The sequence below is a fragment of the Glycine soja genome, chromosome 9, assembly GCF_004193775.1.
Source record: "Glycine soja cultivar W05 chromosome 9, ASM419377v2, whole genome shotgun sequence".
NCBI lineage: Eukaryota > Viridiplantae > Streptophyta > Magnoliopsida > Fabales > Fabaceae > Glycine > Glycine soja.
This window is the reverse complement of record NC_041010.1, coordinates 31,224,597-31,239,147: the sequence shown is the minus strand read 5'-3', so window position 1 is coordinate 31,239,147 and position 14,551 is coordinate 31,224,597. Positions and strand designations below refer to the sequence as shown.

The 14,551-nt window shown below is 38.9% G+C and overlaps 1 protein-coding gene across 1 annotated transcript; it reads right to left on the bottom strand.

The window, feature by feature from the left end:
• Positions 1-416: 416 nt before the first annotated feature.
• LOC114368347 (LRR receptor-like serine/threonine-protein kinase GSO1) lies at positions 417-9,279 on the bottom strand. Its single transcript, XM_028325655.1, has 5 exons — positions 9,192-9,279; positions 8,584-8,880; positions 8,031-8,272; positions 646-864; positions 417-551 (listed from the first exon to the last, which is right to left on the bottom strand). Exons 1-5 carry the CDS (start codon positions 9,277-9,279, stop codon positions 417-419), a joined length of 981 nt encoding a protein of 326 aa, XP_028181456.1.
• Positions 9,280-14,551: the final 5,272 nt, after the last annotated feature.

Sequence of the window (14,551 nt, the reverse complement as noted above, 5' to 3'; positions counted from 1 at the left end):
AGTCAGCTGCTCGAGTTCTTCAGGAGCCATGGAGGAAGAACTGCGGGAGCTTCGTGGAGCCGATCTGAAGTATTGTTTTATGGTGACACCAACTCCAGCAGCACGCACACGGCCAGGGTGTTCTAGTTGCCCAATGGCAGCAGTTAGGAGATCCTAACGTCCATGGGGAACAAATGAACCCTGTGACACCTGCTCCTTCAAAGAATCCTATACAAAACACATATATTTGTTTAGTCATTCACAGAATAAACAAAGATAATTACAATTCTTAATTGAAAATAACTTACAATCTTCTTAGCGATTTCCTTTGCTGCCTCAGACGTCATCTGCCCAGTTTTCTTGGTGCGGGTCATCTTCTACTTCACGTGTCATCTAATGGGAGATGGAGGGTCAATAACGCCCTTAGTGCTTCCGGACTAAGCAACTTCCCCCAGTTTTTTCTTTGTGTTCTCAGCCATCAGCTTTTGTTCTAAATATTCATAACCCGCACGAGACAACATGTGGGGGGCGGTGTTTTGCTTATGGATGGCTTGTGCCTTTTTCCGCACATCCTGCAAAAATCGAACATTAATGAAAATGATTACTGCAATGTATTATAAGAACTAAATTTTTAGTGGAAAACAATTAAAATGACAAAGTACATACCTCCCACGAGGGGTCTCTGCGGGTCTGACAAAACTGGACCCATTTCTCCTTGTTAATGTCGTATTTTTCACAAACAGTGTCGTCCACACTGTCCTTGTCGACTGCAAGTGCCCATTTCCTCATCAAATCAGATTTAAATTGTCTCCACCGCTCGCCGACAGTCTGAAGTGCTTTCTTCTTTGTCCTACCGTCAGAAGCTTCAGGGATATCAAATTCCGCCTAACAAACAATAAATTAGGTTTTATTGTTAGTAAATTATAAAATTTGGCTAATAAAGAAAATCAAAGATGATAACTAAAATACTTGAATATCCTCCCATATCAAATCCTTCTGAGCAGCAGGGACTTCCTTCTAGGTCTCGTATGTCACATCGACCTTATCACGAGCGACAATCCCCAAATATGTTCTTAATTTCTTCGTGTGGAGACCGTTGGCCTTCCCGGTCATAGGATCAACGTGGACCACTGGTCTCTTTGCCCCAGGTGGTCTAGTGGCCAAGGATTGTAGCTGTGTGGCTTTGCGTGTCCGCTTCAAGGTAGACGGAGACGCTGATGCTACTACAGGAGGAGGAGGAGGAGGAGAAGAAGGAGGAGGCGAGGCAGGTGGAGTAGCCATGAGCCTGTAAAGAAAAAAACTTGAGTTAGTTAACATTATAAAAAAATTGAATCAGTTATGTAAATGAATGTAGCGAAATGAAATACATAATTAGAAAATTACATTGGATGATGTTAATTAATTCTCCTTCATCATGATCATTATGATTAGCATGAAATTCGTCAGCTTCTTCTTCTTCGACGACGTTAGGAGTCATTTATGTGGACAAAGGACCAACATAAGTGTCTGTTGATGTGTTTGGAAAGTGTACCAAATCGCTCTAAGTAGTAATTCTCGCAAGTCCGAGTATCGTTTCCACAGGGATTTTATTGCACTTTATTGACTACTCTTCAATTTGCAAGTAGGAATTAAATAGTAAAAACAAGGATAAGTGTAAGAGTAAATTGCTACTACTAGATCAAATAGTTTAAAAAGATAATTAATGGAAATGCCAAGACCGGACAAACCTAATTGGCCTATGATGCATGTAATTATAATGTTCATTACCAATGCAGTTGAGTTAGTTCTACCCACATCTATTAATTTTACTTGCCCCTAATGCCTCACGATGACAAGCCTATTTTAACTACCTATCTCCCAAATGCCTTTGTGAAGATTCCATAATTAAAATACATTAAGGTTAAATTCTAGATGTTGCTAGATGCATGGGTATTGGGCCATCATTCTATGCCTAGCAATGCTAGCCCGACGATCCTTTTCTTAATTTGTTCTATTAGGTGTTACCCTTTCCCAAGTGTATAACCCCTAAAACTGGTGCATGCATTAATTCTTAAATCCTTACTAGGCAATACCCTCTCCCGAGTGAATAAAACCCAAAAGCAATTTAAGACATAAATGCAAGATAAAAAGAAAAGAATTAGAACATAAAACCTGGAATGAATCCTCTTTGTATTGATAACTCTTGAAGTACACCATACATCGATGGCTTTTTAGGCCTGCCAGGCCCTAGCTAGGGGATTAGCCGCTCATGGCCATTGAGGAGCTTTACAAATGGGGTGAAAGAAAGAAAGGATAATAAAAGCAAAGAATATAGAGAGAAAAGGGAGAGCTCAAGCTTGGAATGCTGAGAGAAGTGCTTTGAGGTGAGGTGTACATTCTCCTTTGGCTTGGATCTCTATTTATAGGTGCAGAAATGGGCTTTGGGACTTCAAAGGCGCGCTTAGCGCGACACCGCACGCTTAGCACGTTCAGATCGTGCGCTAAGCGCCTGCTGCAAGCTTAATCGCGCGCTTAGCGCGTGCCTCGCGCTTAGCGCGTGTAACGAATCATGCATCTTCGAGCTTAACACGTCGCTTAGCGCCTGTGCTGCCTTGCACACTTAGCGCGTGACGCTCACTTAGCGTGCATGTTGGGCTGGGCCTGCTTCAGATTTTTTTTCTTTTTCTTCAATTTCTGCTGCCTTTTGCTTGTTGTACCTTCAGTTTTCATATCCGCAGCCAAAATTTGACTAATTTTCTACTATCAATTCACAATTATTTAGCAGTTATCAGTGTCCATGTATGAATCGTCATTTTCTACATTAACACTAATTGTTTTCCCGTGTAGAACCACAGACCACCTTTCATCACAAGGGTCTTGCATATAAAATACCTGTTTAGCTTGTTCTGCCATGATGAAAGGGTCATTGTGGTATACTAGTTTCTTTAGGTCTACCAACGTAAATCCTACATCATCGGTCCGCACACCGATGTTGCTGTCAACCCATTTACATTTGAAAACACATACAGTAAATTTGACATAGTTAAGCTCTCAAATTTCATCAATGAACCCAAAGTAAGGGATGGAAGCTACACAGGGATTGTCATCATGTACACTTGCGAAGTGTTGAGATTCAGTCCTTAGGGTGACCCCCACTGTTTTGCATTGTACTTTTGTCGACTTGTGCTTTTATGTAAAAGGAATACTTGTTTATGTCGTATCCTTGCCAAGTTATAACATTTCTTTTAGGCCCATATGCTAGCTTTCTTAATGTTTCAGAAGCATTTTCATCAGCAAAGATTATATTTTTAAACCAATCAAAGAAAGTCTTGTTATGCTTTTTTAAGACCTAGTTCTTTGACATTTTTGGATTACTTTGTTTGACTAAACCTTCATGATGAAGTATGTATGGCAAAACTTCATTACTGTTATTCAACACATACAAGTGAGCTTGTAACAAATCTTCTACACTTGGAGTGATAACATGCAGTCCTCTTGAACCCTTATCGCCCACTCTGTCGTCATGACGAGACCTAGGAAGGCCAACAGGTTTAGCCTTTTCAATGTACTCTGAACAAAATTCAATGGCTTCTTTTGCAATGTACCTTTCAACAATAGATGCTTCCGGACGATGTAGAATCTTGGTATACCCTTTTAAGATCTTTATGTATCACTCAACCGGGTACATCTACTACAAATAAACAAGACCACAACATTTGATTTCTCTGACCAGATGAACAATTAAGTGAACCATGATGTCAAAGAAAGCAGGAGAAAAATACATCTCCAACTGGCACAGTATAATTGCGGCCTCATTTTCCAGGTCATCAAACTTGACATGATCAAGGACTTTGCTACATATGGCATTGAAGAAAAAACACAGGCGAGTTATGGCTAACCTAACTTTGTTAGGCAAAATGTCTCGTATGGCCACGGCTAACAATTGTTGCATCAACACGTGACAACCGTGAGACTTTAACCCTACCAGCTTAAGCTCATTCAACTGCACAAGGCTCTTAATATTTGAAGAGTATCCTTGTGGGACTTTGACCCGGCGCAGACACTGACAAAAACTGATCTTCTCCCTTCTGGACAAAGTATGACAAGCTGGAGGCAAATATATTTTTTTGCCATCAGCCCTTGGATGCAACTGTGATCGTATATCCATGTCAACTAGATCTTGACGGGTATTCAGACCATCTTTCATCTTGCCTTGAATGTTAAGGAGCGTCCCAATGACACTATCACATTCATTTTTCTCCACATGCATAACATCAATACAATGTCTAATATCTATATCAAACCAGTACGGAAGATCAAAGAAAATGAACCTCTTCTTTCATATGCAAGTCTTACTTTTATCCTTTTTTTTGGGTCTTTCCAAATACAGTGTTCAGGTGTTGAACTCGCTGGAAGACCTGCTCACCAGTCAACGGTATTGGTGCAGTTTCGTGCTCTTGACTTCCATTAAATGCTTTTTTCAATCGCCTGTAGGGGTGATGAGGTTTTAGAAAACGGCGATGCCTAGTGTACACTATTTTTCTACCATGTTTCAGTTGTATGTAGCTTGTGTCTTCTTCACAGATGGGGCATGCATGATGACCCTTAACACTGTAACCGCTCAGATTTCCATATGCTGGAAAGTCATTAATGGTACAAAAAAGCATTGCACGCATTTGAAAAGTCTCCTTGCGAAACCCATCAAACACTAAAACTCCCTCGTTCCACAACTTTGTTAGGTCTTCAATCAACAGACTTAGATAAAGATCATTGTCATTTCATGGCTGTCTTGGGCCCACTATCATCATAGACAACATCATGTATTTTCGCTTCATGCACAACCAAGGAGGCAAATTGTAAATTACTAGTAGAACTGGCCATGAACTGTGTTGAATGCTTAAATTGCCATATGGATTCATTCCATCACTAGCTAGTCCAAGCCTAAGATTTCTTGCCTCTTTGGCAAAATCCGGATACAAACCATCAATTTTCTTCCACTGGGAGCAATCAGCCAGATAGCGGACCATTCCATCAGAGTTTCTCCCATTTGAATGCCAGGTAAGGTCTTTTGCATAGTCTCCATTAGCAAAAAGACGCTTAAACCTTGGAATAATGGGAAGATACCACAACACCTTCGCTGGAGGGCCCTTCTTTGAGTTTTCATCAGCATTGTAGTCCTCATCATCCTTCACTTTGTACCGTGATGCCCCACACCTAAGGCATTTGGACATTTCTTCAAATTTATGCCTATATAGTATGCAATCATTCGGGCAAGCATGAATCTTCTGATACTCTATACCCATCGGACACAATATCTTTTTGGCCTAATAGTAACTTTTAGGCAACGTGTTTTCCTCTGGAAGCATATCGTACACTAATGGAAGCAGTGAACTAAAGCTTTTGTCACTCCACCTATATCTAGCCTTGACATTAACCAGACTTAACACCACTGACAACAGCGTCAAGGAATTCTTGCACCCTGTATACAAAGGCTTCTTTGAATCACTTTGCAATCCTTCATACATAGGGGCATGTGCTTGCTGAAAAGACTCTTGTCTAAGGTGACAAATCATATCCTCTAAGCGATCTCCCATTTCTGCATCAAACGGTTCAGATTGGGACTCACTCTGCATGTCTGTCAATTCACCATGCCATATCCACATCGTGTAATTCTTCTTTATCCCATCACACAATAGATGCTCCTGTATGTCATCCAGTATTTGTCGTCTTCCATTTAAACAATTGATGCAAGGACAATAATATTTTCCATCTTCATCCGGTCGACTTCTTTCTGAAGCAAATTGCAAGAACTGCTCGACGCCATCCTCATATTCTGGGTTCATGCGACTTTCATTCATCCGACTTTGATCCATCTAAGTAATAACTCCGTGATAGTCACAAAGTTATTTGATGCATGAAAATCTCACTTTTTTATTATAGGTGTGGCCCTATCCCATTCAGGAAGACTGTCTTTTATGGTAGCTTCATGCGTCAAAGTTAATTTTATTTTGTTAAATTTGACAAAATTTCGACAGCATTTCGCATTGGTATCCAAGTACATGACATGAAACCGGTGAAATTAATTTCCTGATAATCAAGTATGCACTTAGAGAACAACTAGAAATGCATTGTACCAAAATTTCATCAAATTAAAGAAAATAATGTTAACCTTAACGCCTGAAACCACTATACAAATATCAGTCTCCCCAAACTGTCCAAACAGACAATTCAAGATTGAATACAATGTGATCGAGGCCGTACCCGAATGAAATAAACATTAAAATGCAGTAACTAGGAAGTGATCCTAGGTCGTTTCCCAATGAGCAATGATAAACCAAATGTTCATAACAGATAGTAGGAAAATAGTAACGAATTAGGGGGGGGGTTGTTTGCTTTTGTAAATTAAACAGCGAATAGATGTGAAATATAAAATATCAGAATTAAAACATGTTGCTTCCCCTTGATTCACAAACAAGTCTCTTATCCTAGGTTACGAGAGTTTATCCTTTATCAGTTCAACCACTTAATCCAACCCTAAATTAAATTACTAAGCGAAATTTAACATAAGGCATTCATTATGTGATTAAGCAACACATACACCAATTAATCATAAACGATCATTAAGCATGAACGTATATTAAGCGCAGAGACAATTAATCAAGCACTAAGCATGCATGAATTAATAGCAAAAATTTCAGAGTAATTAGTGAAGAGGGAAAACTGAATAGAATTTAATAGTAATAATAGAACCTCAAAGAGAATTGTGCTTGATCCTCAAGAGAAAACAACGCTGGAGACTTAACCTTCCATTAATCAATAGAGAACAAAATTATAGATTGAAGAACGAAATTTTATTGCTGAAAGGAAAAGTAAAAAATGGAATTGCAAAACGAAAAAGTGTCTAAAAGAAGAAATGCCTAAAACTAAAAACGAAAAATGAGAGAGAGGAGAGAGGGCCTAAACTAGAACCTTGGTGCTGTTATATAGTTTTCCAGCCCCAAAGCTTACAAATCTGTTTTAAATCCAAGCCCATAAATAAAATAAAATCAAATCTAGATAAGATAAGATAAAATAAGATCTAGCTGAAATAATATCTAAATGAGATCAAATCTAAATAATATCTAGATAAGATAAAATTTTGTAGAATAAAATAGTCTGTCCTCTTCAAGTCCAAGCCCAATTCTGGATTCAAGCCCAATGCTTCATTAATTCCTGAAATTAGATTAAAAACATCAAATTAGGAGAATGGGCCCAAATAATAAAACTGCCTAATTAATTTGATAATTAAGAATAATCAGTAATTAAAATGGTGCAAAAAGGGTTAAGAAATAGGAGAAAATAATGGCACATCACAATGATTAATGCAAACTGTCCAAGAATCATTGCATTCAGTTTCAAACGGGAATCTAAGGTTCGCTCATCATGAACACAATTTGTATATCATATATTAGTTGTCTTTAATGGCAGTGAACAAGTAATAAAAACATTAATTGGTAGCAAACATTTGTACCTATGATGATGAGCAGCACAGTCCAAAATGAAATGAACAATCTAACAAATAACTCAATGACCACCTACATCAATCATCAAACAGATATCAATATGTTACAATGAGTAGGCTTAAAGTATGACAGATATCAATTGATGTCGTCAATGTCTAAAAATCATAAGTCTAACTACCATACACGGTAGTGAGGCTTCATCATTTTGAAGCAAGTTAATGTCTCATCATTTTCAAGCAAGTTAAAATTTCTAGTGCTTCATCAAATGATTATAGCTATTTAGTTTTTCTAAAATTTGTTGCAAGATCAAGTTTTCATGACCTGCCAAGATTATATTTGCTTTCTAAAATTTGGTTATTTTGAAATTGATTTTACAGAAATAGCAGTGGATATTATATATGATTTTTTTTACACTAATGGAGACAAGTCACAATATTGTTGCATGCTTGGGACATGCATGCAAGCTGTGTCTTGTCACTAGCTACCTAGGTTTACAATCTAGCTATCTATCTATCTCGCTAGTGAACTTCACAATCTAGCTGTCAACATTGTAATTGGTGCTAAGCTCACAGTTCCAATGTTACGTGGTTGTCCAACAAAGTTGTTGTTGTTGAGCACAAGATCTATGAGGTTTTGTAGTTTGTCCAAGATGGAAGGAAGTTTTCCTTCAAAGCTGTTATCAGAAAGGTCCAACTGTTTGATTGAGGAGCAGTTGAGTAGCTCCAAGGGAAACTTGCCAAAGAGCATGTTTCTAGCCAAGAAAAGTTGCTGAAGCTTTGAATCTCTGAGGCAGAAGTTACTTGGAATGCTACCTGTCAGAGCATTATCAAACTATTAAGCTCAGAAGGAATTTCTCCATGTAGTTTGTTTCGAACCAAATTCAGGTATGTCAAGTTAGAAAGATGACTCAAAGCCGTGGGGATTGATCCAGATAAACTGTTATTGGCCAAATTCAGAATTTTCAAAGATTTAAGAGATCACTTAGAGGAAGGTAAGTCTTTTTCAAGCATGTTGTTTGATGCTGCAAAGTTTTGGAGCTCTTCACAGCCTTCAATCTCTTCAGGTATGTGGCCATTAATGCTATTCATTTGTACATCAAAAGATATTAGATGCTTCAATTTACCAATTCCAAAGGGTATGCTTCCATTTAAGTGGCAGTATCCTAGAGCCAACACTTTCAATTCACTCATGTTGGCAACACTAGGTGGAATTTCACCTGTCAGCATGTTGTCTCCTATTCTAAGAACTTGCAACTTCCTCAAGCTACCTATCTCTGAAGGAATGTTCTCAGAGAGATCATTTGAGTATAGTTGCAATATTCTTAGATTTTGAAGCTGACCCAGCTCTGAAGGGATGGAGCCAGAAAGAGAATTTGAAGACAAATCAAGTGTTTGAAGAGAAGTGAAGTTACCCAACTCAACTGAAATAAAACTTGATATTCCTTAACCAGACAATTTGAACATAGCTCTATGTTTTACCAGGTATGAGTTCTTTGTCATAGACTGAACTCTCAAATAATCTTTGAAAAAGTCTTTTACTTCACAAAATAATAAAAAAAAAAGATTCTTACTTGGTTCATTGGGTATATTGTTAATATTTTTACTAGTTCCTCTTGATTGTTTTGGATATTTCCCCTTGATTATTATATCTCCTTGCCCTTAAAGACCATTGCTACTCCCTACCTTAGACAGATTCATTGCAAATACCCAAAGTACTCAAACCTTAAGATACTGACTTTTAATAATATCCCATGAGACAAGGAAATGCACTGTGAATCCACCTTTTTCCACTTTTGTTCAGACTTCTTCTCATGTGCCATCTTAGTCTCATCTATTTAATTTAAAAGACTGTTGAATCCACCTTTTTCCACTTCTATCTCATTTCTTACCATTGACATGAGCTCATAGTTTCTTTTCTTTCATTTTGAAACATGTAATCAGCACAAGAATGTTGCAGTACCAAATTGGGATATTATTGCCTTTTTTGGGACATACTTGTTAACTAGCTGGTAGGAAAAGTGGAAACTAGAGAAAGAGTGACAATGGAGATTGGTGGACTCGGGAAGGTATCACAACATTATGGATATGAATGCTGGATTGGGTAGTTTTGCTATAGCTATTCGTTCTTCAAATCTATGGGTCATGAATGTTGTGCCTACTATATGCGTTAATAATATTTTACTATTATCATCTTTTTTTTTCCAGATGCAAACTATTTGAAAAATGGGCATTTAGACTCTGCCATTAGTTAGCTAATGGTAGAGTGCAACAGCAAATGACGAGTTTCAAAAGGAGGGATATCTTCTTAGAAGAGCATTACTAACTAAAAGTAGCAAAACTAATTAATTAAATAAGAGATAATATTACTCTACAACACCACAATACAATCTAACAACTCTAATTAATTAAACCAGAGATAATGAACGATTACTATTGCTTAGTAGACGAGTATTTAGGGTAATTTGTGTAGAAGCAAGCTTCATGATGATGAATCAAGTTGATTCAAGTAGTTTTGATAATGACAAAAATCCCAAAGAATGATTTCAAGAAGGAGTCAACAAGTTCAAGATCAAGTTTAATTTCAAGTTTCATAAGAAGAAATCAAGAAGATTCAAGAATCAAGAGAAGATTGATTTCAAGATTCAAGAGAAGATGAATTCAAGATTCAAGAGAAGAAATCAAGAAGACTTCACAAGGGAAGTATTGAAAATATTTTTCAAAAAACAACATAGCATAGTTTTGTTTTTCAAAAGAGTTTATCTCAAAATTTTCTAAGTTACTAGAGTTTTTATTCTCTGGTAATCGATTACCAGTTTCCTGTAATCGATTACTAGTGGCAAAGTTTGATTTCAAAAGTTTTCAACTGAATTTGCAACGTTCTAAACGATTTTAAAATGGTGTAATCGATTACAAGATATTGGTAATCGATTATCAGTGCATCTGAACGTTGGAATTCAAATTCAATTGTGAAGAGTCACATCCTTTCATAAAAAGCTTTGTGTAATTGATTACAAGGATTTGGTAATCGATTAGTTTTTGAACAAAAATCAAAAGATGTAACTCTTCCAATGGTTTTCAGGTTTTTCTAAAGGTTATAACTCTTCCAATGGTTTTCTTAACTGTCATACCCTAATTTCGTCCGGGGACCTTTGCTTGATGACATGCGACCTTTCTTTGGTCCTTGTGAGGTGCTTGGCACCCATCATTAGGCAATTTGTGAAATTCCAGGACATGCCAAAAAACCAAAAAAATATTGATGCACAATCCGTAAGTTTCCGTGACACACCGGAATTCAAATGGAAGCATCGTTGCATAATTAAGTGAGGTTCCGTAACATTCCGTAAGTCAAAAAGGGGATGATTATGTAATCCGCAAGGTTCCGTAACATTACGGAAAGAAAACAAGTATCGTCACGAAATTCGTAAGTTTCCGTAACTTTACGAAAAAAGAATCACCAAAAAAAGCAGAGGGGGGTGTACTTAGTAAAAATGGGGGTGCAAATAGCACCCAGGCCCACTTGGGCCCTCCAGAATATTCCTCCAGAAGGCTGTTGCTTCTGGAGGAAGCAACCTGGCTCGCCTGGGCGAGCTGGGCGGCAACCACCTCCCCTATTTTGCTATAAATAGGGGAGGAAGTGAAGAAGAAAAGGGTTCAGCCCCTTTGACACTTCTCTCTCTTTCGAATTTGCTTGAAAAAATTGTTTCCGTGAAGAAAATCTAAGCCGAGGCGCTTCCGAAACGTTTCCGTAACGTTTTCCGTGAGGAATTTCGCAAAGATTTCAACCGTTCTTCGACGTTCTTCATTCGTTCTTCATCGTTCTTCGATCTTCAACGGGTAAGTACCTCGAACCAAGCTTTTCGATTCATTCTATGTACCCGTAGTGGTCCACATTGTGTTTCGTGAATTTTTATTCTCGTTTTGTTTACTTTTTATACCCCCTGTTGACGTGCTTAAGCCATTTTACTTAAGTCATTTCTCGCTTAACTTAAAAATAAAATAAATTTCCACCGAACGTTTGAATTGTATTATCCGTTAACTTCGGTTAAAATAAATTCCGACCGTTCGGTCGTGCCGTAACCACGTTGGAAATCAAAAAGAGGTAAAAAAATAATATAATAATAAAAGAAAACATCTTTTAGCAAAATAAAGCGGAAAATCAATCGGACGTTTTCTCTTTGGGATTTCTCATTCTTAATCGAATTGATTAATAACTAAAGTGAAACTAAGGCTAAAATCAACTCGCCTAGTCAAGCTCGTCCATAAAAAATAGGTTTTTGAAGTTTGTCATTTCAATTTCTCACTAAGTAAAATGGATCATTTTTAAGGTCCAACGCCTTAAAATGATCAACACTTAAGTAAAAAAGAATCACTTGATAAGAAAGAACTACGTAGGTCTGATTTTCTCATCCCAAATTGAGGAATACGTAGGAGCAAAGGGAAACACCCTTGTCGACCACAAAAAAGGAAAAATATAAAAAGGATATAAGGACATAAAAGGGAACGTAAAAATCAAAGTTGCACATTCGATTAAAGGCTGCCGTCCCTTGGGACGGACGTGTGGGGTGCTAATACCTTCCCCGTGCGTAAATACGACTCCCGAACCTTTCACTCAAAAAGTTCGTAGATCGCGTCTTTTCCGGTTTTTCCGACGTTTTCCTCAAATAAACGTTGGTGGCGACTCCGCGCGTATTCCTTTCGTGGAACACGCATCCCGCGAGTCACGCGTCGCCTTCCCGTCGAAGGGTAGGTTGCGACAGTTGGCAACTCCATTGGGGACTGTTTTTAGAGAGTTAGGCCATTTAATCTTGTGCAATGTTTTACCATGACTTACCCCTTTGTTGGTTTCTCTTCATTATGTTCTTGTGTATATAAATTCTTTGTTGCTTTTAGTGCGTTTTAAATGTATGCATGAGGTAAATATTTATTCATTTGACGCACACAAAACACCAACACTATTTGCACACACTGTGAGTGAAAAAGGGCCCTATACCCGGGTTCGTGGGAACATAAGGAGTGGAGGTGAATCTGTGATCATGCTAGGTCTCTGACTTGCTTGATTACAGTGAACCCTCATCTAGAGCTTTTCTCTTTGAAAACTTATTGTTGCTAGTAGTCCCTACTGCTACAATATGTTCTTCAAAAGAGGATAATACCTCTAGAAACCAATAAAAGAGATATGACTACCTTGGGGGTTATTACTAAATGCCTAGTTAGTTCTCTCCCTTATAGGTCCCTTAAATAGGGGCACGAGCAGACACGTTGCGTGCCATTTTTCACACTGCCATGCATAAGTATCATATACCCGTTTGCTTATGTTCAGTGAATATTATCATACTATGTACATCCCCGTATTGTACCTTTCGCATGTGCATCATGTGCGGGTTCCGTCTTAATCCGCTCTCTTGGGCAAACCAACGGAGGGTCCGTGTCACCTTCTTAAATACATACGTTGGGCACTTTGCTACCCCAAGACGTTGTATCTAAGAAGGAGACAATTTCCCGAGCTCCCGTATTCATAAATTGCATCCGTGTCATATGCATTCCTTCATGCATTCATCCATTCCACCCATGATAGATGTCGGAGTTTTGATTCGCACTAGATTTTATTTCACTTTAGTAAAACATGGGATCAAGTCAAAAGCCTTCGCTTAAAAAGAGGTTTTATCAAGTCAAAATCAAGAGCTTAGAGGTCACCAGTTTACGAAAGTTGGGGCAATTAATGGGTCAACTTCAACGGCAAGCCTTCCGCAAAGCCTATGGTAAGCATTTGGGGACCTAGCTAGGGTAGAAGTCTCCATGGAACCAATTGCCTCCCTCGCCCAGTATTATGATCAGCCGTTGAGGTGCTTCATCTTTGGGGACTTCCAGCTATCACCAATGGTGGAAGAATTTGAAGAGATCCTAGGATGCCCACTGGGGGGAAGGAAGCCATATCTTTTCTCTGGGTTCTATCCCTCAACGACAAGAGTTGCCAAGGTAGTGAAAATCTCAGCACAAGAGTTGGACCGTGTAAAGCAAAACAGAAATGGAGTAGTCGGAGTACCAAGGAAGTGTTTGGAGGAAAGGGCAAAGGCCTTGGCAAAATCAAGGCGAATGGGCTTCTTTTATCGACATCTTGGCACTTTTGATCTTTGGAGGTGTCCTCTTTCCAAATATGGAAAGGTTAGTGGACCTAGCAGCGATTGATGCTTTCCTCGCCTTTCATCATGGCAAGGAAATCCCGGTCGTCGCCATTTTGGCCATGCATGACACGTTCGATCAGAGATGTGAAAAGAGCGGCGCAAGAATTGTTTGTTGTACACCGGCTCTCTATGTGTGGCTGGTTTCGCACCTTTTTTTTCCAAGAAGGTAGGCTCGTCTATCCGCTACAAGGTCACCGCTCGTGCATCGAAAAAAAGAAAGACGAATTGGGACCAACTCTTGGCTAGCATAGAGGGGCGTCTGTTAATTGGTTCCCTCGCTAGAAAGAAGGAAGAATCAGGATTCTATCTTCATGCGAAGGATTTCCAAATGTTCCCTTAATGGGAACAAGGGGTTGTATAAATTATAATCCTGTCCTCACCACGGGGTTTCAGTGACCCCAATGCAAAGGTACTCCAAGGAGTTCGCAAGGCATGTGATGCGGTGTGAAGAAAGGACAGAGAGCTTAGGGGAAGGAGTAATGGGATCATCGGCGGCTATCATAAGTGGCTGAGAGTCCGGACACAAGGATTGGATTGGCTCCCGAATCTAAAGACTGTGAGAGACAATGAGGTTAAAGCTTTGGAAGAAAGTGATGAGGTACAAGCCCTAAAGGCAAAGCTTGAAAGAGCCCGGGTAGTCGAAGAGAAGTTCAAGTCCATAGCCATCAAAGTCTGAAAAGAGTATGATGAACTAAGGGACGTCAATATGGCCACCGCTGAAGCCTTGGAACGAGAAACCAAGAAGGCCCGAAAGGAAGAACACGTGCCAGCAAAGTTTTGAGGGGCTTTATAGGGCAGCAATAGTAAGCTCAAGCTCCGAAGAGGTGAAAGGAATCATCACGGGTCAAAGGCATGATCTTGAAGGACGAGCTAAAGGCTTACCTTAGGTCGAAAAGAAATTTGTCCCAAC

Bases quoted from the DNA above. Each gene is read 5' to 3' on its own strand.
- LOC114368347 (XM_028325655.1), bottom strand. From the start codon at position 9,279: ATGGCACATGAGAAGAAGTCTGAACAAAAGTGGAAAAAGGTGGATTCA. The intron at 8,881-9,191 runs GTATCTTAAGGT...GTTTTATTTCAG, and splicing joins TGGGATATTATTAAAAGTCA to TTGAGTTGGGTAACTTCACT. The intron at 552-645 runs GTATGTACTTTG...CGATTTTTGCAG, and splicing joins GCAGAGACCCCTCGTGGGAG to GATGTGCGGAAAAAGGCACA.